The sequence below is a fragment of the Vidua macroura genome, chromosome 1 (assembly GCF_024509145.1).
Source record: "Vidua macroura isolate BioBank_ID:100142 chromosome 1, ASM2450914v1, whole genome shotgun sequence".
Taxonomy (NCBI): Eukaryota; Metazoa; Chordata; class Aves; order Passeriformes; family Viduidae; genus Vidua; species Vidua macroura.
Window position 1 is genome coordinate 152505018 of NC_071571.1, and position 24685 is coordinate 152529702.

General features: G+C 48.8%; 2 protein-coding genes and 1 long non-coding RNA gene across 5 annotated transcripts; 1 reads left to right on the forward strand and 2 right to left on the reverse strand.

Annotated features, from left to right (window-relative positions):
* On the reverse strand, positions 1-6254 carry LOC128808718 (lymphocyte antigen 6E-like). The gene is made up of 4 exons (XM_053980163.1): positions 6147-6254; positions 5135-5460; positions 1301-1420; positions 1-615 (listed from the first exon to the last, which is right to left on the reverse strand). The coding sequence occupies exons 2-4, from the start codon at positions 5184-5186 to the stop codon at positions 407-409; spliced, it is 381 nt and encodes a 126-aa protein (XP_053836138.1). The 5' UTR covers positions 5187-5460; positions 6147-6254; the 3' UTR covers positions 1-406.
* A 2744-nt stretch (positions 6255-8998) lies between these two features.
* LOC128810672 (lymphocyte antigen 6E-like) lies at positions 8999-13568 on the reverse strand. 3 transcript variants are annotated; one of them, XM_053983742.1, is made up of 4 exons: positions 13104-13568; positions 12843-12917; positions 10233-10352; positions 8999-9445 (listed from the first exon to the last, which is right to left on the reverse strand). In XM_053983742.1, the coding sequence occupies exons 1-4, from the start codon at positions 13360-13362 to the stop codon at positions 9237-9239; spliced, it is 663 nt and encodes a 220-aa protein (XP_053839717.1). In that variant the 5' UTR covers positions 13363-13568; the 3' UTR covers positions 8999-9236. The 3 variants fall into 3 exon arrangements, with proteins under 3 accessions (XP_053839717.1, XP_053839735.1, XP_053839726.1); XM_053983760.1 differs by having other exon boundaries at positions 12843-12983; XM_053983751.1 differs by lacking the exon at positions 12843-12917.
* A 144-nt stretch (positions 13569-13712) lies between these two features.
* LOC128817122 (uncharacterized) lies at positions 13713-14715 on the forward strand. Its single transcript, XR_008440114.1, has 3 exons — positions 13713-13981; positions 14418-14475; positions 14613-14715. It is a non-coding gene; the product is annotated as an uncharacterized LOC128817122 (long non-coding RNA).
* The last annotated feature ends 9970 nt before the right edge of the window (positions 14716-24685 follow it).

Genomic DNA, 24685 nt, shown 5'->3' on the forward strand with positions numbered 1-24685 from the left:
TTGAATAAAATAACACTTTATTGTGCCCAGTTTCTGTTTAACAACTGGAATATTAAAGGCTTTCTCAGAGCAAAATGATACAGGGTGGGAAATGGGAAAAAAAAATTGGCACGAGAGAATGGCGGGGATAAAATGAAAGGCAAAAAATGCATGGAGTTATAAATGCCAGGAGCAGGAGAGATGGTGGCCACATGGGGCCATTCTGCACGTGCAGGGCTCCATTTTACCCCTTTCTCTCCCAAAACATCACTTTGTGTTGTCATCAGAGCGCGGAAAGAGCAAAAAAACACCTCCTGATGGGAGGTGACCTTCCAGGCAGGAGGCACGGGGCAGCATTCCCACCTGATGGACCGCAGCTCGAACCATGCCATGCAAAGCCAAGCAGCTCATTTTCCCCCAAAACCCCTCAAAAACCCATCCTGAGGATGCAGGCGAGACTGGCCAGGACCCCCAGGGTGAGGATGGTGGAACTGGTTTTCACGCTGCTGGCCCCACTGATGTTGCACAAGGAGGTCTCGCAGCAGCTGGTGGCGACTCCAGCTATGCCGATGTTCAGGTCAATTGTTGGGCAAAACGCAGAACATTTCTTGGTGATTCGCTGGCTCCGGTCACTGCCTGGAGTGGGAGGGAGAAAAAAACAGCAGGAAAAGTTTAGGTTTCCATCTCAATCTTTTTTTTTTTTTTTTCCTTTTTTTTTTTTTTTAGGTTTCAGTCATAAGTCGTAGCCTGGCTGTGCAATCCCGCGGGGAATTTGTTATTCTGCCCTCGATGCCGTTGGGTTTTCCCTTGGGTTTCATCACATTCCATCATTGTTTGTGTATGTGTGACCTATGGACACCCTCTCCAGGCCTTACAAGTCCTTTGCTGGTTTCAGGGCCAGCTGAGGGCAAGAATTTGGGACTTATTTGTACAATGTGAGATTGCAAGACTTTGGCATCGTGCCTTGGGATTGCTCCTTCCACAGCACCCGGCACTTTCCATTTCCACCACTTCATGGGCATGAACTTGAGACAAGGAGTTTGTGCAGGGATAATAAAAAAAATTATTTTTATTCCAGCATCTCCCTGTCCTGAGAGTGTTCAATCAGCAGTACTTAATTTTAATTGAGTTTAATCAGAAGTATTTTTACAATATGTTGCAACAGACCCAGGCCAAGTTCCCGCCTTCCCAGGATTTGTCCTCTGCATGCTAAAATCCTCATTAATTCCTCCACTGTACCTCCTGGTGGGAGGAGGATGACCTGTCAGCCCCACCTGAGCCCCACCTTGTCCTCAGGGCCTTGGGAAAGCTCCACACTCACCGGTTCCTGAGGTGGTGTAGGTTGTCAGACAATACTTCTCGTTCTCAGAGCATTTGGTGGTGCTGAGACAATGGATGTTGGAAGTTGCATCTTTGCACGAGAAGCAGGTCAGGGAGAAAGCTGCAGAAGAAGCACAAAAACATCCTTCAGGCACCTCTGGGAATATCCTTAGGAGCACAAAACTGGGGGTGGATGGATGGAGGATCTGTCAAACCCAGTGGCCACAGGCAAAAAATTCCTGCATGGGCTAAACTTGTTCCCAAGGAGTCTCCAGGAGCCAGACTAAGCTCAAATTGCTGCCACAGCTGAGGTTTGCTCATTTAGGAAACCCTCAGGATGTTTGGTTGACTCTTCCTTGGATCCATTAAAACATCTGGCATCTCCACTGTGTTTTTGGGAAGAGCAGCCCAGTCTCCCACCACTTGTAGTGTGAAGCTTTTGGGTTTTCTTTCCAACCTGGCCCCTCCAAGCCTCAGTTTCTGGCCACTGGTTCTTGTATGGAGACACTGGACCAGGGAATCTGTGGCTGGCCCATCCCTGGAAGTGTTCAAGGTCAGGCTGGATGAGGCTTGGAGCAGCCTGGGATAGTGGAAGGTGTCCCTGCCCATGGCAGGGGGGTGGAACTGGATGATCTTTGAGGTTCCTTCCAACCCAAACCATTCCAGGATTCTATCATTTATTCTACGCGGGCATCAGAATGGTTCTTTCACTTAGGCCATCCGGCAAAACCCTAGAAAAATTTGAGCTAGGATTTCTGTCACTGTCTAAACTGTGTCTTAAATGGGGTGTGGACATGTGCTGTGCAAAAAACAAACAAACAAATAAACAAACACCCAACCCCCCCCCTCCCAAAATTTAAAAAAAAGACAAGAAGACAAACATTCAAAGGCAGCAACTGTCCAGGACTTGCTCTGAATACCAAACACTAAAACGAGATGATTTTTAAGATCCCTTCCAACCCAAACCTTTCTATGATTTGGGTTGATTTTCAGAGCTCTCCTGTGCCAGGAGGAAAATCTTGGATCTGTGGAAGTCCGAGCTCAGCAAATCCCTGCCTTGGCTGCAGCAGATTCCTTTTTCCAGCCACCCATGGGAAACAACTTCCTCACTCCACAAAATGTGCACATCTGGAACACTTTGCATCTGCAAAGTGCTTTGCTGAAATCAGTGAATGAGAACAGCTGGCACTCGAGGCTGAAGCATCATTGAGAGCAAAGAGATCCTTGGGGAAGGATTCTTTGCATGATAAGGGGAATTTCCTCCTCATCTGTTTATTTGGCTGCAATGTCACCCTCCAGGGATTAAACTCATCCTCATTTCAGGAATATCCCTGGCTACTGGCAGTTAATGCCCAGCTAATTCTTGCAGCAGCTTTGTCCTTTAGCTTTGCCTTCCTTGCTCTTCATCTTTCCTCAGTCCTCGCCCTTGCCCGGGTTTCTTCGTGCCTTTGTCAGTGATGTCCCAACCTCGCCACTGCCCTGGTTTGACCTTGGACAAGTCCTTCTGGCCCAAACAGGCTCCTTGAGTGTCCTGCTAGCCCAGATCTGGCTCCAGCTCAGTCCGTGACTGCAGGATCACTGTTTTGCTTTAGCTCTCTATTCTTCCTCTGCCTGTGTGGAAATTCTGCCTTCTTCTCCCACTCCAGCCAACATCCCCTTCTTTTCCATGGCCTTTCCTCTTGTGGTCCACAGCCCTCACGTTCCCTACTCTTCCTCTGCTGTCCCTCACTCACTGGCACCGAGCTGAGGCCACCAGACAACTCAGATCCCGCTTCCCACTATTCCCATGGTCATTCCAACAACCTCAGACTTGGCACTTGGCTCTCTTTTGACTTCGTATCCAGACTTTTTCACTTTACTTCCTATCATGGTCATTCCCATCTCCAGAAGCTCCATTTGTCCTGCCTGGCTCTTGCCTTCAATATTGTCCTGACCTTTCAGGCCCAAATTTTTTTTTTTTTTTTTTCAAGTCTGGGACCCTCGTTTAGATAGTCCCTGTCCAAAGTGTTTGGTTTCATTCTCTTTTCTCATGCAAAAGTCTATTATATGGAATATAATATGGGATATTTCACCTCCACCCCACTGGTTCCCACTGGGAACCACCCTTTGCTCACAGAAGCACTCAGTCTCCAAACTGGATTTTCCAGACGCAGAGCTCACTTTAATCCTTAATAAATGCAGCATCTTTAATCCAAGCCCATTCCCAGAAAAACTTCCTGAATCAGTGCAGGAAACAGTGGAGCCGATTACATGCCCAAATCCTGTTTCATCCCAACCTCCCAAAGCTCCTAATTTCAGACTCCGGTTGCCCTGGGAGCCTCCTTGGCAGGAGAAGGGGGAAGCGCCACCCAAGGATGCATTTTTCAACCTCTCTCTCTGCTCCAGAGATTTCTGACTCACCAATTAATCCAGAACTCCGGGATTGGCTCCTAAACTGGCACACCCTGAAGTCAGGGAGGACAATTTTGGGCAAGCTACAAAAAAACACTTTAATTCTATTTCATTTCTTGAGGTCTCAGTTGCAGTGAGGGCTGAGAGGGGAAGGGAATTTTATTTCTCCCAGATGCAAACCTTGATTTAATCCAGGCTGCCTTTGGATGTCTCCACACTCACCAAGACCTCTGCTCTAACTGAAGAGAAACATTCCTCAAGGAATTTGCTGTCTTAATTCCTTGATCTTTTAAAAAAAAGGGAATAAAGCTGCAGGAAAAGATCCTTGTATTTGCCTTAACATCCTCAGCTTGAGCACAATTCCAAGTTTCAAGCCTGTGAGATCCATCAATAGGAATATTTCCCTCCTCAGATTAAGTGGGAGCCAAAAAGATCTGTTCATCCAGGACCAGAATGGCCAGGAATTTACAGGTCAAATCCCGCAGGGAAAAATTCAGTTTGCAAAGAGGCAAAAGCCCCCCGAGCTGAGGAAATCAACCATTCCCCTAAAACAGAGGGATATTCCAGGCTGCACCTCCCGTTCCCTGCCTGACCCAGAGCACAAGGTGTGGTCTTTGGCAGAGTCCAGCCAGGAAAACTGAGGTGCGGCTTCCCAGTGCTCTCCCAAAAAATCCCCCAGACAATTATCAGAACGAGAATGGGACTCTGCGTCTCCATCCCAAGCCTGGGATCTGCTGGGAATCGTGGAATCGTTAAGGCTGGGAAAGACCTCCAAGACTGAGTCCAGGCTCAGCACTAAACCCTGGCTCTGAGCACCACATCCACGGATTTTCTGAACACTCCCATGGATGTGATCCCACTTCTTCCCTGGGCAGATCGGATGCTTGACCACCCTTTCCATGATGGAATTTTTCCTAACAGATCAGATTCCACAATCTTAGAGGTCTTTTCCAACCTCAGGGATTTTTTGATCAGCAAAGTTGCACCTGGAAGCAACAGGGAAGAGTTGGGAGCCAGAATTTCACCTTCTTGTGGCTCAACCACCTCTGTCAATTTAGGAAATGATGGTTTGAGGTGCAACCAATTAAAAACAAATAAGTAAATAAATCAGGCTTTGGTGTCAAATCCAGAGATTTACTGCACATATTGCCCTGGATATCCCTCATGGATATCCCTATTCCCATGGAGCTGCCCCAGGGGCTCTCAGCTGCCACTGAGCCATCCCAGGGGCTGGGCTGGGTCTGCGGGAATCATCTGAGGTGGGAATTTCACCCCCCACTCCTCATCACCCCTCCAGCTTCAGGTGGGGTTAAAACCCCCTGTCCCCTTCTCCTGGAATAACTCCTTCCTGACCCTTCAGCTTCACCATCCACACTGCAAAATCCTGGAATACCAAAGCCATGCCCCAGTTTTGGGATGGTCCCCCAGTCCTTTCGGGACTCACCACTCTCCGTGCACAGGGCGACGCCGAGCACGACCAGGAGGAAAAGCTTCATCCTTTAGAGGTCTGGGAGCCTCCAAGATAAGCAGGACTCGGGCAGGGCAGGTTTTATACCTCTGCAGTGCTTGCTTTGATCCGGAGATAATAACCAGAGGCTGCTGTGTCAGATGCTGGATAATTGGGAGCAGCGTGTCCGGGCTTGTATGGAGAAGGGCGTTTTTTTGGAAATAAGGAGGGGGGGTGTGTTTTTACCCACAACTTCTCCTTTTCCTCCTTGTTTCACAACGCAGCTGCTCCAGCTGACGTGAACTCTGCAACTGTTTCTAATTCTGGAGAAGTGGGGGAAAAGCAAAACACAAAAACAAAGCAATTTTCCCTGCAAAAGAATAAGGTTTTCTTTTCCAGGTCTCAGAGCAGGCTGCATCCTCCAAGATCGTGTCTTTGCACACATGGAAATGGAGGGAGTTTAAATTTAAAATTGAATTTTGGATGGAAACTTCTCCCAAGTGTCTCCCAGGATTGTCAAGGCAGTGAGATCAGAAGAGCAGAATCCTTCCACTGTTTTTCATAGGGGACCAGGCATCATTTTCTGTCTCCTTTTTAAGTTCAAAATCAGAGATATTTCTGAGATATTTTTTATGAGGATAAAATGTTATCTTATTAAAAAATAAATTCCACAGAGCAAAGGAAAATGGCCATTTAAGTTTAAAAAATAGAAATAACACCCACTCCCATGGCATTGAACAAGCTGGGAATTTTTTCACAAATTCATTAACAAAAAAAATGTCAGGGAGAAAAACACGAACCAATTAAAGCATGGAGAAGGAGGGGCTGGCTGATCAATAATCTTAACTCATTAAGTCTTCAGAAAAAGAAATTTTGTGGAATGCTAAACAGGATTATTCCACTGGATTCCCAGATTGTGCTCTTTATTCCTCTTTTTTTTTTTTTTTTTTTTTCCCCTTTAAATCATGTTTCACCCAATCTCCATGAATAAAATCAGAACCTTTCCCACCTTCTTGGGGATTGTTGTTGTTTTTCCCTCCCACTGTTGCCTTTCTGCCCTCGAGTCGCAGAACGGAGGCACAATCCCAGGAAAAGTCAAGCTGGATCCTCTCACGTGACCCTCGGAGCTGCAGGAGCTGCCCCAAATCCTCTGCCAGCACCCTTGCTGCTCTCCGTCTGCTTTATCCCCTTTCTCCTTCTCTCCAACTCGCTCAGATTCCCATCTCCCATGGAATATTTTGAGCTTCCAGCGTGTCCCACCTCCAGCCCTTCTCTCACCAGGAAAACACGCCGGGTTCCTGAAGTGATGTCAGTTTTTCCAGCACCTCCAAGCTGGACTTATAAACATTGTCCCTCTGGAAGCTTGCATGAGTAAGGGAATTTTGGCTTTCCCAATAGGCAGAGCACGGAACTAATTTGGAGCAGAGGTGGCAATTAGCCAGAAAAGCTCCGAGGAAGGGTGAGGTTTGGCTCCGTCGGCCTCCTGAAGGCACCCAGCAGGAGGAAAACAAAGCTCCCTCCATGCCAGCGCAAAATATTGCAAAATATTTTATTTCCCCCAAGCCAGAATAGATTTAATGAGTTTTCAGTGGTAAATCCATGTTTATTGGGGCCTATCTGGAGGGCTCCAGTCCCAAGATGTTGTTCCATTCCAGAGCCAGCCCACGTTGGGATTTATCTCCAGCAGCATCCCCTGACAGGCTCAGAAATAGCAGCTCAGGCACTGCTTTTTTTTTTTTTCCCCCTTCCCTCAAAATCTCATCCATGCCAAACCCTAAAATATCTCCTGTCTCCTGCAAGCTGCTGAGATTTGGAGAAGGACAGAATGGATTTCTTCAAGGCTTTATTGCAGGATTCCTGACACATTTTCCACGATATGCTCCTGAAATCTTCCAGCTGGTCCATATGGCCCTCTGATATTTTGTCCCTGCCAGGGCCAGGTGACAGAATGAAAGGAGCCCATGAGGGCAGGAAGGACACAAGAAGAACTGAGGCAAAGGAGAAGTTAAAAGCCCAGTTTACAAGAGTTTGGAATTCATGAAATTCAGGACAGTTTTGTAAAGAGTAACAAGGGATTTAACTGGAGGTGAAAGTGGAAGGTGAGGTGGGAAAATTTATTTCCCTTGGCACAGTGGAGTGGAGAAGGAAAGGAGGAGAATGTTTTGCTTATCTTGTTCTAAACCTGGTTGAAGTCATCACATGAGAAGGGCAAACAATTGTATATTTTGGGGGAAAAATGCAGTTTTCATCAAACAAGTGCTGAAATGCAAAAGTAGCTGTGAAATTCAGATGTTGTTACTAAATGTGGAACTTCAAGTTGGCCGAAAGCTTTGAGAAGCATCTCAGAAATCACAGATTGTGATTAACATAAAGCAATGGGAAAAGTGATTTAAAAAAATGCAAAGCCCCAAGTTTCCGGGGAAATAGTCCCCTCAGAAATTCTACAACAATTCCACTTTCAGTTATCCCACTGAAATAAATTCCAGAACACCCTTCCTGACCAGAAATTAAATCTTTATAGGATGACTAAACCTAATCCCATTTTTACAACCTTCACCCAGCACTTCACCGTTGCACGGAAACACATGGAATTTGCAGTGCTGCTGGAGTAGGATTCCCCTCAAATCCAGCACAGGATTGCCCTCAAATCCAGCACAAGATTCCTCTTAAATCCAGCACCAGATTCCCCTAAAATCCAATGCAGGATTCCTCTCAAATCTGGACCAAGATTCTCCTCAAATCCAGCACAAGATTCCACTCAAATCCAGTGCAGGATTCATCTCAAATTCAGAACAGGATTCCTCTCAAATCCAGCACAAGATTCCCCTCAAACCCAGTGCAGGATTCCACTCAAATCCAGTACAGGATTCCTCTCAAATCTGGACCAAAATTCTCCTCAAATCCAGCACAAGATTCCACTCAAATCCAATGCAGGATTCCTCTCAAATCTGGACCAAAATTCTCCTCAAATCCAGCACAAGATTCCCCTCAAATACAGCACCAGATTCCCCTCAAATCCAGCACAAGATTCCTCTTAAATCCAGCACAAGATTCCACTCAAATTCAGTGCAGGATTCCTCTCAAATCTGGAGCAAGATTCCCCTCAAATCCAGCACCAGATTCCCCTCAAATAAAACAGGGCTGGAGGCCTTTTTTCCATGTGCTGCTATAAAGACCCTCCCAAAATTCAGTGCTGCACTTTTCCACACTCTCCAGCTCCAAGATTATTTTATTTGTCTATTGTAGCTGTAGTTCCGCTCCTCCAAGAGCTGAAAAGGATCTCTATCCCATCCCCACCATCCTCAAGCCTGGAAATGCAGCAGAAACCCTGGAAAGGGATGGAGCAGAGACCTCCCAAATCAGCTCAGACACCATCACCTCTTCCAGGCTCTTCCTGCCCATTTCCCACAGGAAAATCAGGAGCAATCACTCAGCAGCTTCTCCCAGCAGACACAGGGCTCTCCTTTCCATGAGGACAGATTCCAGAAGCGTTTTCCTTACCTTGGGCATCTCCAGCATCTTGGGGTGGGACCTTTACCTGTTTTAAAAGCTGGAGCAACCCACCTTGCAGACATCCCAGGAGAACTTCCCACAGGACCAAATTCCTGGTCTTGTCTCAGCATCTACAAGATAATTCCCGCTGGTGTTTGCAATGGGAACAACACAAACATCTCTGACCTTTCCTTATCTCAGAGGGATCTGGGAGACAGTCTGGCTCTGTGGAGTGTCTGAAGCTGCTGGATGGAAGAAAGTTAGGAAAGGCACCCTGGAGAAGGCTCCCAAGTGCTAAAAAGAGGAATTCAATGTGAAGCCGAGCTGATTTCTCGGGCTGGTCCCGGTGCGGATACAACAAACACACTCTAGAATAACACAAATCTTTATTTTGTCTGACAACCATCACACACGTGCTATCAAAAGAGCTTTTCCAGGGGAAAATTAGTACAAAACAACATGGGGGGGGGAAATGGGTGTCGTGTTGGGATCTGAAGCAATGTCTTGGAATACAACAGGGTCGCTGCTGGAAACACTCGGCTGAGGTTTCTCACTTGGGGAATACCTTGTGGCTTCTCGGGTGGTCACAATCTTCTGCCAGCCCTGCTCACAATCCCACCCTGAGCACACAGATCAAACTTCCCGCGATTCCCAGCAGGACCACGGCGTAGTTGATCCGGATGCTGTTGGCGCCGCTGAAGTTGCACAGGGAGGTGCTGCAGCACTTGGTGGAATAAGCGGCCACCCCGAAATTCACGTTGGTCTCGGGACAGTCCACGGAGCATTTCTTGGTGATGCGGTGTCCCATGTCCTTGCCTGGGTGGAGAAGGGGTGAGAAAGGAGAGCTGGGATTTAGCATTCTGTTGGAAGAGCTGACCAGAGGAGAGGGATTTGCAATTTCCTTAATTTTCCACACAGCAATAAAAGCTCTCAGGGGGTTTGACAGGGCTGGGTGTGAATCCACAAGTCCTGGATCAAATGTGGGACACTGGCAAGTCCTTGATTGAAATCCACACCAGCCAAAATCTCTGATCTGGTTGCCCAGGTGGTGGCCAGTCAAAGGTTGGCTTAGAGACCTCAGAGGTCTTCCCCAACCTTTATGACTCCTGTAGTGGTTCCTGTAGGACAGCAATCCCAATGCATTCCCAATGCATTTTTTCAATGCATTCCAATTCCAATGCATTTTTAAAAACCATGCTATTGGCACCCAACCCTTTTCTGTTCTCCATCCCACAACTTCTCAGATCAAACAACAGAGGCTGCTCCTGAAATTTGGGTGTTCCAGCCAGCCCTTCCACACAGTGGTGAGGCCCTAGCACAGGTTTTCCAGAGAATCTGTGGCTGGCCCATCTCTGGAAGTGCCAAAGGCCAGGCTGGAGCAACCTGGTCTAGTGGGAGGTGTCCCTGGAACAAGATGATCCTGAAGGTCCCTTCTGCCTCAAAGCACCACTGAGGTATTCATACTCATCACACTGAGACACTTCAACCTCAAAATCATAACTTCTTTCCAACAAAACCACTGATTTCCATCAATTCCCTTTTAAAAAGTTGCCCACCAACATCTCTAGAAGAAAAAAAAAAAATCCCATTTTCTGGGACTCACCAATTCCGGCAGTGCTGTATGTGGTCGTGCAGTATTTCTCATGATCCTCACACTTGTAGGTTTTCATGCAGTTCCAGTTGGAATGTTCGTTGTCACAGATGTAGCAAAATAGGGAGGAAGCTGCAAAAAACACCCACAACACAGATTAGTGATTCCCAGAAATTCCCTCCTGGGGAAAAAAAAAAAGTGCCAAAAGCCTTGGAAAACACAAGGGGGAAAGTCTGGTGTGAACAACTTTTCCCAGCAAGTGAAATAAGTTTAGGGTTGATTAATGGAGCTGAGAAAACAAATGTAGAGAGCAAACCAAGTTTTCTTTCTGGACTGGAGATTTTAAGGGGTTAAATTTCCATTTTTCAGCCTGAGCAGCATTTTCAGGTGATTTTTTTTTTTTTCTCCCCAGGATCCACGTTGGCCTTGTTGAAAACCAACCTTCAAAAGCAAAGTCCTGGCGAGGAGACGAGGAACCAGCCCATTTCTAGAGGTCAGTTTTAAATATTTTCACCCAACATCTGCAAAACCCTGCCCGGACATGAATTAATTAATGCCTAGTGACAGCCCTGGGAGCCAAACTGAGTAAAGGCAGTTCCCTGGGAGAGGCTGCCCTGGACAATGGATGGATTATTCTTATCAGCACCTGGAACAGGGTGCTCTCCACAATGTTTTTTCCTCAGTGCTGAGCCAGGTCTATCCCAGAGCCAGAAAAAAAGTGGGATACTATTGGGCACAACTGAAGTAAATGGAGTCAAACTTCCAGGCTGGCCACTACAACGCAGATGTGCCTTCTCGTTCCCCAGAGGTGGATTCACAATTGGTGGAAATTGTTTCCCTCCTGCCTGAAATTCCAAGGAATGCTCTTCATTTTGGGGCAAGGGTGACAGAGGCAGCTGGGCTGCTCCGAGGAAATCCTGCTCCATTGTCACCAGCGGTGAAGAGCTCTTGGTTGAAGGTGAACAAAAATTGCAAACCAGCGAGGGGTCTCCATGAGGCTGAGATTTCCCTGGTTCTGCTTTTCCTGACTTTCTCAGCCCAGGAAGGCTATTTTTTTTATTTTTTTTTTTTTTCCACAGAACACCCCTTCCAATCAAACTTAGACTTGTTTTTAGCAAGGAAATCCCTCCCAATAGCCCTTCAAAGTTTGTTCTAGATTCAAGCTCTCATCTGAGGTTGAGTCTGCCCATGACACTTGGTTAAATGATTCCAGAAGCAGATTTAAAAGAGAAGTGAAAGTCCTTTTGGTCTCTAACTGTCCCAAAGGAGGAGGAAAAAAGGCCTCCCCTCTGTGATCTGGGGAGCTCTGGGTGTCTCAGCACAGGACTGGCTTGCTCTGAAACCTTCCCAGATGCTTCAGGGAAAGTTGGACAGGGTTTGGAACAACCTGGGACAGTGGAAGGTGTGGAACCCCCAGTTCCAGGAGGTGGAACTGGATGATCTTTAAGGTCCTTTCCAATCCAAATTATTTTATCATTTGCTGATTTCTCTGCTCTTTGCCAGTGCCAGGTGTTGGAAGCTCAGGGGCTCTCTGTAGCAGGAGGTAAAATCAGCCTTGTTGCAAACTGGATTTAAGCTCTCCTCTTCATCTCTCACTATTTCTCCATCACTTGGGAATTTTCAACCTCCTACTTCTCCTCTGGAGGTTCCCCAGCCCGAGCTGGAGGCTCCTGTCCCTCTGCGGGCAAAGCAAAACCCAGACCTGGCGAGGATTATTGCAATTTACAGACCCCGGAGCTCTCCCTGATCTGCTTTTCTGCCAAATTTCCCAAACCATTTCCTGCCGCAGATGGAGCCGAGTCCTCAGCACGTGCCTGAGAGCAGCTGAAAGCGCTGATGCTCCCTAAGTGATCCAAGGAAAATCCCTTCCAGCCAGGAAACAATAACAGCTCGAGCCATTAAAGCTGATCTAACGCCTTTCCTGCGTCTGCCCTCCACCCTTCCATTAGCTGGAGTTTTGCACATGCAGCCAGAAAAGACCTTAACGGAGCAAATTGTGCTCCTCGGGCTGGCAAATCCGTGCCCAGAGCCAAGATTTCCCAACTGGATAGTCCCCCACAATTATCCAGGTACGGCTGTGCCTCCTTTTAAAGAGGACAAGAAAGAGCAGAGCGTTCTGCGTCCCATTCCAAACACACTCCCAGGCACTTAACAGCTCTTCCAATTTAGGAGCAAAGAGCTCTGAGGCTTTCAAATACCTGCCAGCAGCCTCATTACCTAATTGGAGTTGTGGGGAACAAACTGAAATGCTGGCAGGAGATGTGGTGCCAAGACCAGCCACGCTTTCGTCCACAACAGCTCCTCGAGTTTCATTCAGGAACAAAAATCAAACCAAAGGCAAAAACCCTGAGCCCTGCTTGAGTCCTGTCAGCATTTTTCAGGTCGTGTCTTCAGCTGTGAGTGGTTTGAGCTGGATATCTGAGGGTGTGAGAAACCAGAATTCATCTCCTCTGGGTCACAGAGAACCCACCCAGAAGCGAGCACTCAACCACACAAAATATTTCTCGCCGTGGCTGACACCAAAAATACCCTGCCAAGACCTCAGCAGCTGCAACAAAAGCTGCCAAACCCTTTTGCCCCTCATTTGTTTTTCCTCTCCTCTGGCTCTCCCAGCCTCCTTACCTTGCTGGGCACACAGGACTGCAGCCAGCAGGGCCACCAGAAAAGCCTTCATGGTTGGTCCTCGTGCCCTCGGAGCTGGAGCAGTGCGGGAAGATGCACCCCAGGGAGGTTTTATACCAGCCCTGCCTCATCCCTGGCTTCCTTTGATTGCAATAATTTGAGGTTTGGGCAGTGGCAGCACCCAAGATGTGATCAGTGCTGGGTGTGTTTGTGCGTAGGGACCTATTACGAGGCTGAAGATAGCGATGGTTTTTTTTTTACCTCTCCGTCTCATCAAATCTTTTTTTCCAAGGCCTGCTCCTGTCTGCATTGCTACTCTGGGGAGTAATTGAGCTGATCCAAACACGGGAGTCCCTTTTTGGGCTGAGCCACAAAACCTGGAGTGAGTCAGGGCATGGCTGGGGTGACACCTTGCTTGCTGGCACCCTCCATACTTTCTCACTGCCATGGAATGGGAGCTTAATGTCTCTGGGAAGTGGGAGAGGAGGCAAGGAAAGATTTTTGGATTGTCCAGAGCCATTCAGAATTATCTCCCTTGTACAAAATGCTTTAAGCAGGAAGCAGCAGCATTCCTACAATCGTGGAATCATAGAAAGGTTTGGGCTGAAAGGGACCTTAAAGATCCTCTTGTTCCACCCCTGATCCCACTATTTATGCCTGGACCACCCCTGATCCCACTATTTATGCCTGGAAATGTCACTCAGAGGCTCCAGCAGTCCAGGCAGGGATGGGGGTTTGATGCTTTTGTTTTGTTCTTCTGTTCTCCAGAACCATCCAGGGTTTCCAGGTGACAATGTTTGTTGCTCCCTGGAGACCAGCTCCAGATTCTGTCAGGTTTTTCCAGTCCCCCATGACCTTTCCACTCTTTCTGGGCTCCCTCCTTCTGCTCCCACACCACCTCTTGACTCAGGGTGCAGAAGAGCCAAATGACTCAGGCTGCAGGAGAGGCACAAAGTGCATGGAGGCACCTGCAGGATTTAAAAATCTACAAAATGGGAGCGAAAATGACTGAGAAATGAAAGAAATCCTGGTCAAAAAGTCTTGGCAGGACCCTTTGGAGAGAGAAATGACCAGGGGGAGGTCAGGGTCAAGGTTTGTAAGGTCTCAAGTGGTGTGGAAACAGAAGAAAGAACATCCAGGTGCTCTTTGTTTTCCCCAAAATTAATCACAGAATCACGGGATGCCTTGAGTCGGGAGGGACCTAAAAGGATCAGTGAGGCCAACTCCTGTCCTGCTCAGGCAAAATCCTGGGAAGCTGGACCCATTCCCAACCCCTGTTAGGAGCTGTTTGTTTTTAATCATTTTTCCTTTGCCCAATTCCTCCTTTTTTTTTCCTGCAGCAGCTTCAACCCTCAGTGATTCTGTCTCAGTGTCCAGAGGGTGGAGGGGATGAGCCCCCAGTTTTCCAAGTTTTCCATTCTGTTCTCTGGTCTGACCTTGAGCAGGAATCTTGAACTATTTCATCTTTTAGCGAGGATGTGAAAGGCCCACGTGACAGATAATGCAGCAACAATATTTCAGAAATAATCTGGAGAAAAAAACATTCTCTCTGAGCAAGATTCTTTATAAATACAGGCATGAAAAACATCAGGCAGGAAACAGGATCTGCTGGAGCAGGGAGGGAAAAAAACAGGTATTAATCCACATGTTTGTTTAATGTATAACACCAGGGTTGTCTCAGTCAGCTGGAAAAATGGAAAATGAGGCTTCCTTCCCTTTTATCCCATCAAAAAATCCCAAAATGAAAATGAATTATCACCCCAAATCCAGCTCATCTCGGAGCCAATCAAGCAGAAAAATGCAGCTTCTCAGCGGGAAGAGGGAACAAGGCTTGAACACAGCCCACAACAAGAAAGAAGAAAAGCTTTGGAATTAAAACAAATAAATGAGCAGTAAATAAATGAGGCTGTTAAAACAAAGTGCAGCTGAATAGAAAAACCGTCAAGTGAGAAATGGGCTGTGGGAAGTGGGAATGTGAGAAAGCTTTTAAATAGATTGGAGAGAGGAGAGGTTAATAATAATAATAATAATAAACAAGATTAATATTTCAGACAGAAGTGAAAAGAGAGAAGGAGGGAGCAGAGAAATATTGGTGCAAAGCAAAATAATTCAAGGCAAACACACAAAGCTTGGGGGGGAATAATTAAGGACAGGCAGAGTGAGGGAAAGGAATAAGATGGGATGGGAGGGAAGTCCCTCCTGTGTGGAAAATGTACATTTTCTTATGTCCAGACCCTGTTCAGGTGCTAGAAACAGCCCTGCAAGGGGCTGGGAAGCTGCAGGATTCCCCAAATCCCAGTTTAACCAACCACTGGGGGCTCCTGTGTGACCTGGATGGGGAAAGCATCCAGGGCATCACCTGACCCCTATCCCTGTGTCCCTGGGGGAGGCTGCCAAGGCTTTGGGAGGCATCCCAGGCTCTGGCCAGGTCCCAAATCCCTGCTATTCTTGGGCCCTGTTGGCATTGCAGTCACGCCCAGGGCCACTGCAAGGGCTCTGGGCTCCAACCAGCACCATGACACTGGAGGGAACGGTGCCTTTGGAAGCAAAATCCAGGTTTTTTTTCCAAGCAAGGGGTGAAGAGAGCTGGAAGAAAATCCAGGGCAAAGACAACTGAGGGAGTGGGAGTGCAGATGGTGCCAGGAGAACACGGCAGGGAGGTGTTAAAACCATTTCCCAGGGACATGAAAAAAGCGGGGTGAGGAGAGGGCAGCAGGGTGAGCCTTGCAGCAGAAACTGGGCCAGGTGGGTGTCACCCGCTGGGTGTCACCCAGTGGGTGTCACAAGGGGAATTAAACAGTTAACAGGGCCTGGAAGTTTTAAGGAAAAAGAAACCTTCACCCACTTGGGGCTTGGCAGCCACAGAGGGTGTTTGTGCCAGACTTTGGGAATGCTTTGTGCAAGGCCAGGCCTTTTTGTGTAACTGGAGCCAGACAAAGTGTGGTTTCAACCCGGGATGGAGGGATGGGATGGAGCCAGGTCCAGGGATGTTTCAATGTCAACATTTCCTCCCTTTTTTTCTCTCTGGAGGGTGGCTCCAATCTCAGCCCCCCTCAGTGGTGCAGGGAGGAATCTCTGTTTCAGCTCAGGCTTGTGAAGTGCAGCCAAGAGGGAAGGAGAAGGCCGTGGATAAGCTGGGAGGGTGGAGGACATGGATGGTGCTCCCCGTGTCCCTGAGTCACACAGATGGTGCAAGAGGTCCAGCCTGACTCCAGACAACACCAGGCTGGTCTGGTTGTGTCCTCTCCTCCTTCCTTGGAGGGTCAGGGAAGGCTGGGTTGCTTCACCTGGACCTGCAGTGCCAACAGGGTTTGGTGAAGAAGCAGAAGTGGGAGGCTGTGGGGTTCAGAAACTCACGGAAAAAAAAGGAAAAGCCGAGTGTGACGTCTTGCCTTTTCCAGTCAGGCCTTTGCAGGCAGCCTGCTCTGTTCCTCCCTTTCCCAAAGCACATCTGGCACAGCTGTTCTGGCAGGCTCCAAACAGCAGGAGACACAGCTCCTCAGGTCATTCCCATGGCAGATTGTGGGAAATAGATCTGTAGAGAATTTTTAGGGTTTAATAGAAGGGTCATACGGTATGTATTTGTGCTTAAACTTTAAACTAAGGGATGCTGATTTAGAAATGTTATAGAATCAGATAGATATTGTTGAGAGATAAATGGAGTTAGAAGAAAGTTTTAAAAGATGGTCTTGTAAATGAGACTAGCTATTTTAGAGAATTAGAACTATGAAAGATGTATTGAAGTAAGAAGTATGAGGAGTAGTTTTAGATGATTGACAGCAGATGACAGAGGCTACCAAACTTACAGCTGGGATGGACAGAAGTAGCCCAAATCCACCATGTGTGGATGAAATACCAGGTGATCAAGGCTGGCTTCAAGGCCAGGTTGGAGGGAGCTTGGAGCACCATGAGGTAGTGGGAGACATTCCTGCCCACAGCTGGGGTTGGAATGAGATGGTCTTCAAGATCCCTTCCAAACCAAACCATTCTGTGATTCTGTGGCATCCAACTCAGCAGCTGTGATCTGCACCAGGAGCCTCCTTGTTGATCTCAAGAGCTGAGGAACTTGAGTCCTTTGGTGTTGAAACCCTGATTGCTGAGAATTTTAGACTTTCTGTCTAAAATCTTAAATTCTAAGTTTAAGGTTTCTAAGGTTTTAGCATATAGTAATATATATAAAGCAAAAAGAAGGACCAGCCTCCACCCTAAAACCTCCACCTTGTTTATATTTATTACTATATTCTAAAACCTTAAACTCTAAGTTTTCCACCCTGTGACATTACACGCTCCTATTCAAACCACACGCCCATAATCCCAGTTCTGTCAATCAATTTTGGAAGCCTTCTCCACGGCCTCAGGTCAAATGCAGCGTTCTCTCGGGGGTCAGTGCCTGTCAGCACAGAAAATCTAAAATTCTCAGCAGGAACCAGGGTTCCAACACTTTGGAACCAACAGGGAACCGAAGCCATTTCTGTGCCTGTCAGCACAGAAAATCTAAAATTCTCAGCAGGAACCAGGGTTCCAACACTTTGGAACCAACAGGGAACCGAAGCCATTTCGTCACATTCCCTCAGCCTCCAAGATCCTCAGGGATATTTCAGCCCCATCAGCTTGGAGCGACATCAAACAGCACCATCGTGCTTGGAGTCAACCTCCATGATTCACACCCCCAGCAAAATCCTGATGGAAAGGCCAGATCCGGATTCTGTCATCAAGCAGGGCACCAGCCCGGCCCCAGCGCCACCCAAGCCATGGGGCCACCAACATGGCTTGGGCACACCCCAACCTGGACAGTTCGCCTGGCATGGGGCTGCTGCTTGGAAGCCACTTGGATGTAACCACCCAGTTTGTGGAGGAAAAGGGAGTTATGGATGTGAATCATCCTCCTTGGAGCCAGGTTTGTTGTTCGGCGGTGGCATCTCCGAATGGGAATTTTGGAGACCTGCAGGGGTCTGAGGGGAAAAGGGCAATGAGGAGGGTGCTGGCGAGTAGGAACAAAAGAAGAAAACAGAGGGGAAAAGATCCAGCATCCTCTTAGAATTTCCCAAAAAACAATTAATTCCAGTCCCCCTCAAGGCGGGGGCCACTGGCTGCAACCATACTTGGGAAGAAATAACCCCTCTCCCTGACAAATCCCACATCTGCCATTGTTTCTGCACTGAAAGTGGGAATTTCCCCTTGTCCAAGTCCAACCCTGCTGATCCTGTTTCATAACACGAGGAGTCAACATGCAGGAGCTAAAACGGGATCGTCCCCAGCACCATGTGATCCCACAGGCCCTGACAAGCTCTGATGCCTCTTTGTAAATCTTGGCCTGTGAAAGGAATCTCAGCCATGCCAGGACAAATATTTACAAAAAGTCGACCAAAATCTTTGCCGCAGAATATTTTGGCCGGGGTTTGAGGAAGACAAGTAGGTGGCACCTGCTGTGTTTTTCTTCACAACACCTCTGTGAGCACTGTGGGGGGGGGTCTGTGTTTATTTTGTGTGTGTTTTTAAATTGAACTTTAAGATCCGGGGTGGTTCAGGGAGCTGTCAATGAAGCCTGCCGGGCTGGTGTGACACGGCTGTGGTGGCATTTTGAGGGCATCCCCAGGTGTCTGCAGGGCTTCCAAGACAGCTTCGGTCTGCTGCATTTTGGGTCATCTTCCACAAGAACCAACATTTTCCATGTCTGCCCATTTTCATGTGCTTTGGGTTCTTGACTCATGTCTTCCATGATGGCTGTTCCAGGTGTGGAAGTGATCCTCTGCACTGGAGACAAGAGCTGGAATTTCCAAGGTTGTGTGAGAGCTGGGAATCAAATGAGAGAAATAATTTCATTTTTATCTGTGGAAAATGTGGGATGAGCTCCACAGAAAATCTGTCTGCTCTTCATGGGATCACAGAATTGTTTGGATTGGAAGGGAACTTAAAGATCATTGAATTCCAGCTCCATGCCTTGGGCAGAGACACCTTCCACTATCCCAGGTTGCTCCAAGCCCCCTCCAATCTGGCCTTGGACACTTCCAGGGATGGGGCAGCCACAGCTGCTCTGGGTAGCCCATGCCAGGGCCTCCCCACCGTCCCAGGGAAGAATTCCTTCCCAATATCCCATCTAAATCCACCCTTTTCCAGTTTTAATCCATTCCGCCTCACCCTCTCACCATTCTTAATTTATTTTAACTTCTCTGAGTCGGGTTTTTTTTCCACAAGAAGATCCCAACTGAGAGCAGAAAAACTCAACGAGAGTGGAAAAACTCGGCCCACGTGTGGCAAGATCCGGACGCTCCGGTTCCTCTCCTGCCCCACTCCCACTGCCAAAGCATCAAAAGCCCAGTTGGGTGGTGAGAACGAGAGCTTGGGCTGGTCCTTGTTACGTCCAGAAACTTGTCACACCTTGTGTAATGGCCCTGCTGAAACCTCCCCAGCCACGGCCAAGGACAGTGAGGCTGTCCCCAGGGAGAGCCCACGCTGGCGGAGGAGCTCCGGAGCCAGGAAAAATCCTGGCTGGAACCATCCCAACTCCACGGGTGTGGCCACCAGGGCACAGAAACAAACAGTCCTATCTGAGAACTCAATCGTGTCCTTCGCTGGAAGAGATGATGGGCATTTTCCCAGGAGGGTTGGCCAAAAATTCAAGGCTGTGTTGTTGTTTAGGTTTGGGTTTTTTTAATTATTATTATTTTGGGAAGGCAGGGAATGGTTTTGTCAGGGTGGGACAGAAGGAGGGGAAGCAATTAGTCCAGCTCAGGTGCATCCCTGCACATTCCAGATGGGTTTGGCTTCTTCCCACCACCCCTGGGGTTTGGTGAGGGCGGCTCAAGTGCCAAAATCAAATCCATCTACTGGCAGAGGATCCCCTCCGAGCCCAGCGGACAAACAAGGGCTTGGAAACCTCATGGATGGCAGCCTGGGAGGGGCATGGGAATCAAAATCCACCCACATGATCCAGGGAACAACAGAAGGGTTCAAAATCCACCCTGGCTTTGCAGGCATCACCTGCTTGCCAAGGAAAGGGCACAGTAGGAACAACTCAGCCCTGTGCTGATTGTGTCCCAGGTTTGACTCATCTCCAAATTATTAAACTGTCAGGAAAAGCGCAACCAGGTCTTAATGGGACTTTAAAATGCTTCAGCGAAGAATTCCCGAGCCTTAAAGTCAAGCTTGAGCTAAGAGAGGCATTCCCAAAGTCACAGGCATGGGAGAGTGGTTCCTCAGCCTCCCTCCAGCTTTGCTTTGCAGCCCAATTACTGCTCAAGGAGCAGGGGAAGAGGAAGGAAAGAGGATCTCCAGTGGAGATAGAGATCCATGAAAATTTCCAGAAATTTATCCTTTCATTTCTGGAACAACATTCTGGAATGCCATTTCTTGGCATCAGGCCCATGTTTTGCTCCCTGACTCCCCACGTGGAAGAAAATCCACTTCCCTTCAAGCTGAAAGGGAGATTGGTGAAGGAAGTGCCAACAGAAACAAATTTGGGGTTGGCTGAGCACCTGGAGGCCAAAAGCCTCCTGCCCTTTTTCCCTGGGAATGGCTTTCACAGCGACATCCTGGGAATATCCTCTCCTCCACAGCACTGAGCAGTGCCTCTGGTGGCACTTCCAGAGCCAAAATCCAGCCATGACATCCCCTCCCCTCTGTCCTCACTGCCACCTGGTCCTGATGGTGGGATGGCTCCTGCCCACCCCGTCTGATCCATCTCATTCCCTTGGGGAAGCGTGCCCAGAGAAGAGGAGGATGCACCACGCCATCCAAGAAATCCTCAGGAATCCTCAGGAATTACTTCCTTTGGGTTTCTCAGCCACTCAGGGATCCTGGGCAGGTTCACAAAGTACTCTGATAATGAAGAAGAGCTGTGAATCAACTTCTACACCATTAAATCAGTCAAAAACTTGGCATTTTCCCCCTGTCAACACTCCCGTGCCAAGAAACTCCTCCCAGTCTGTGCCCAGGAGACGGATTTGGATGTTTTGTGGGTGGAAAGGGTGCCACAAGCATGCCATGACACGTGTCCTCACAGCAGGGGGGACATCCCCTGCCCTGTGCTGTTTATCTGCCTGGATGGAGCCTCTCCCTGTAGGATTTAACCTCGGGACCTTTCACGTGTTTGCTTCTTTCCATTCCTGCAGTGCCAAATTTAGGGTGGAGGATTTGGGGTGGGAGGTGGCACGATCTGTGGGGACACTGATGGGACAGCCTCCAACCCAGCTCCCTCTTGCTGCAGAGAAGAAGAAAGAACATTTCGGGAATGCCTGGGAAGACGCGGAGCACCACTCCTGCCGGTTTCCTTGGAAGCAGGACTGCGTCCAGGGGGAAGCTCTGTGCTTCTGCCACCAAACCTTGGGGGCTGGGGGTATTTTGGGGAATGAAATGTGGTTAAATGTAGAAAACCACCAAGCCCTGCTTCCTCTGAACCTGTCAGCCCCAGAGCAGGCAGCAAACCTTGGGAAGAGAGTCTGTCTGCAGATAATCCAACCCTGCAGCAAGGACCACGTGTCCAGGAAAAGCTTTGAATTTTAAGCATAGGGAAAAGAGAAACATTTTTCAATTAAAAGTGGAGAGATTTAGATCAGATATGGGGAAGAAATTCTTCCCTATGAGGGTGGTGAGGCCCTGGGATGGAATTCCCAGAGAAGCTGTGGCTTCCCCGTCCCTTGAAGGGTTCAAGGCCGGGTTGGATGGGGTCTGGAGCAGCCTGGAATAGTGGGAGGTGCCCATGGCGGGGGTTGGAACGGGATGAGTTTTAAGGTCCCTTCCAATCCAAACCATTCTGAGATTCTCTGGAGTTTTTCTGCTGTGGGGAGGGGGTAAAGCACCAGCTCCCTTGCTCCCTGCTGACATCCAGCTGGGAGATGGCTGAGGAGCAGACAAGCCGGTTTCCCAATTTTCCAGGGTGGAGCTGATCCCTGAGCTCCTCCTTGCTGTCCTGTCCTGTGACAGTGCTGGGAGCAGGCAGCTGCTGGAGGAGGAAGGAGATCAGTGGAGCTTTCCAAGGTTTTCTGAGGGCAAGGGGCTCTGCATCCCATCCTGGAACCCACCTCACTCCAGGGACCAAATCCTGGTCTCAGAGCTCCTCTGTTTCCACCATCAGGACACGACACATTCCAGGGACCAAATCCTGGTCTCAGAGCTCCTCTGTTTCCACCATCAGGACATGACACATTCCAGGGACCAAATCCTGGTCTCAGAGCTCCTCTGTTTCCACCATCAGGACACGACACATTCCAGGGACCAAATCCTGGTCTCAGAGCTCCTCTGTTTCCACCATCAGGACACGACACATTCCAGGGACCAAATCCTGGTCTCAGATCTCCTCTCACGACACATTCCAGGGACCAAATCCTGGTCTCAGATCTCCTCTGTTTCCACCATCAGGACCCTCCAAGTGGAACAAGGGGTCCTTGATCCCACCAGACCTGCTGGGCAACCTCAACCCATGTGAGACCTGTCACCTTGGTGCCACCAAACCAGGCAGTGGCCAAGTGACCAAGGCCCTGAGCAATGGCCACACCTTCATCTTCACCTCTGTGTCTACATCGAGCTCCTTTGTGACGGGGAGGAGGGCTGGGACGTCTTTCTGCAGGCCTGGCTCCTAAGAGAACTCCCAAAAAAAGCTTTCCAGTGAGTCAAGGGACAGAATTTCCGGAGGAGGGAGCGACGTGGGAGCAGCCCCAGCGTTGCCAGGACAGGTTGTGGGAAGGAGAAGCATTCCTCGCAGTTGGAGCAGAATGGAGCTGCAGGGGCCTGCGAGAGGCCCAGACACTGTGGGTGGACCCCTGACCCTCCTGATCCTGCTCTAAGGTCATCCCTGGATGAAACATTCCCAAGGTGCCAAGATCCAAAGAATCCTAAGGTCACCTGGAGTTGTTATCTCCATTCTTATCACATGAATCAGACACCGAGTGACTCTCCCGAGGTCAGACACAGGGAAGTGGTGGGAAAGCTTGGTTTGAAGTCACACCTGGACCACCCTCTCCCAAAAAATCTTGGAGAATTTCCTCCCTGCTCCACTTCCCTGGAAGTGCTGAAGGAATCAGGTTGAATACAGGGTGAAAGCTCAGAGAAAAGGAGGGAAAAGGGGGAATTTCCATTATTAGGCCAAGTGCTGGCCCCGTGTTTTGGCTGTGACCATTTCTGGAGGGAGCCAGTGGAATTTAGAGGGGCAGGAAGCAGCACAAGGAGTCACTGCAAAGAGGGAATGGATAGGAAAATCAGGAAAAGTCACCCAGAATGGAGCAAAAAGGCACAGCCCCGTCCAATCTGATCCCCTCTTCACTCCCCAAAACCTCATGGGTGCCAAGAAAGTAAAGTTCCCTTCATGCTGCCAGGCCCATCCCGACAATTTTGGGGATTCCCAAGAGCAGGACAGAGGATCACACCCCCTTCCAAGCTGCCCAAACTCTGGATTAAAACTTTGCAGGGCTTTGGGATTCGGATGGAAATTCCCCCTGTTCTAGCACAGGGTGCTCCAGAATTATCCCGGAGTCCAAAGCAAGGCACATCCCGGATTGCTGACGGCATGGGAGAGAGCAGACGCTGGAGAATGGCCAGGACCTGCTCGGTTGGAATCAGCAGGATGGACCCACAGCCTGGACGGATCCTTCCCTGGGCTGCTTCCAGCCCAGCTGGCTCATCCCTCACACGGCTGCTCGTTTTTTTTTCCCTGGAAATTGCTCCAGGATCAGCGGCTCTCCATGAGCTGGAGCATTCAGTGGACAGAGGCAGCAGCTCCCTCTCGTGGGCTTTGTCTGGCTCTTCGTGCTGGAAAGCAGCCAGAATTTCCTAAAAAAGTGGGGTTTTTGTTGCGTGTCGTCCCCCTCCGCCTTCCCTCCGCCCTCCCGCAATTCAGAATATTCATTAGTGCCCCAGGCATGGAAATTTTATGGGAAAAGATCCAACTTTCATCAAATCCCACCTCGTAGGCGGGTGGGTTTTTTATAGTTTCGCCACCTTTTTTTTAATTTTTTTTAATTGGTTTTATTTTCCTCACTCAGTCTGGGATTCAAAACAACTCATTTAGGAAAAGGATTATGGAAAGGGTTGATCCTTCGGGTTCACTTGCTCAGGGCCTCTGGAAAGATTTGGGGGTCTCCATGGAGCCACTCAGGCGCTGTCTTGGCAGGGGGGAGTCATCCCAAAATCTGCAGGTTGTGGGGCAGACACAGACTGAGGCATCCAGCATTTAGATAAGGCCAGGACACAAATCCCCAAAAGTTATTTCAGTTTGGAATGCTGGAAATCCGATGTGTTTCATGACACCAAAAGTTTAAAAAAATAAAAGGAGAATGAAAATTTTTAAAACACTTTTTTTTTTTTTTCATTCTATCTTGAACCCAAACAGCTCCAGAGATTTCAGCTTCCAGCTTTTGGTTTGGAAAACTCCTGGTTTCCCCAAAAATCTAGTGTTTCCCCTAAAGCTGAATTTCCTGCACCTTTTCCACCCAAAATCCCAGCAGAAAAGTGTCATGAGCTCAGGGATGTGTTTGTCCACCCCTGGCTGGGGACAGCCAGGTCACTTCTCCCCTCTCCATATTCCCTGGTTTCTGTGACCCAGCCGGTCACTCCGGAATCCCAAAATCAAACGAGGACCTCACCCCCTTCCCTGAACCCTACAAAGAGTTAGGAAACAGCTCTGGGGTTGCTGTGCCTCAGGTTTGGGGTTTTCCTGCCTGGCCCAACACTCATCTCATGGTGGGGGTGGCAGGGGGACAGTGGGGTGGCCACTGGTCACATGCCACCATCTGATGCCCCCTCTCTCATGGATCCCTGCCTTGGGAATTCCTCTCCCTCTTTTTTAAAGGTTTGATGGCTCTATCCCATTCCCCCCCCCCTGTCCCTCCCAGCACTCCTCAGCCTCGCCC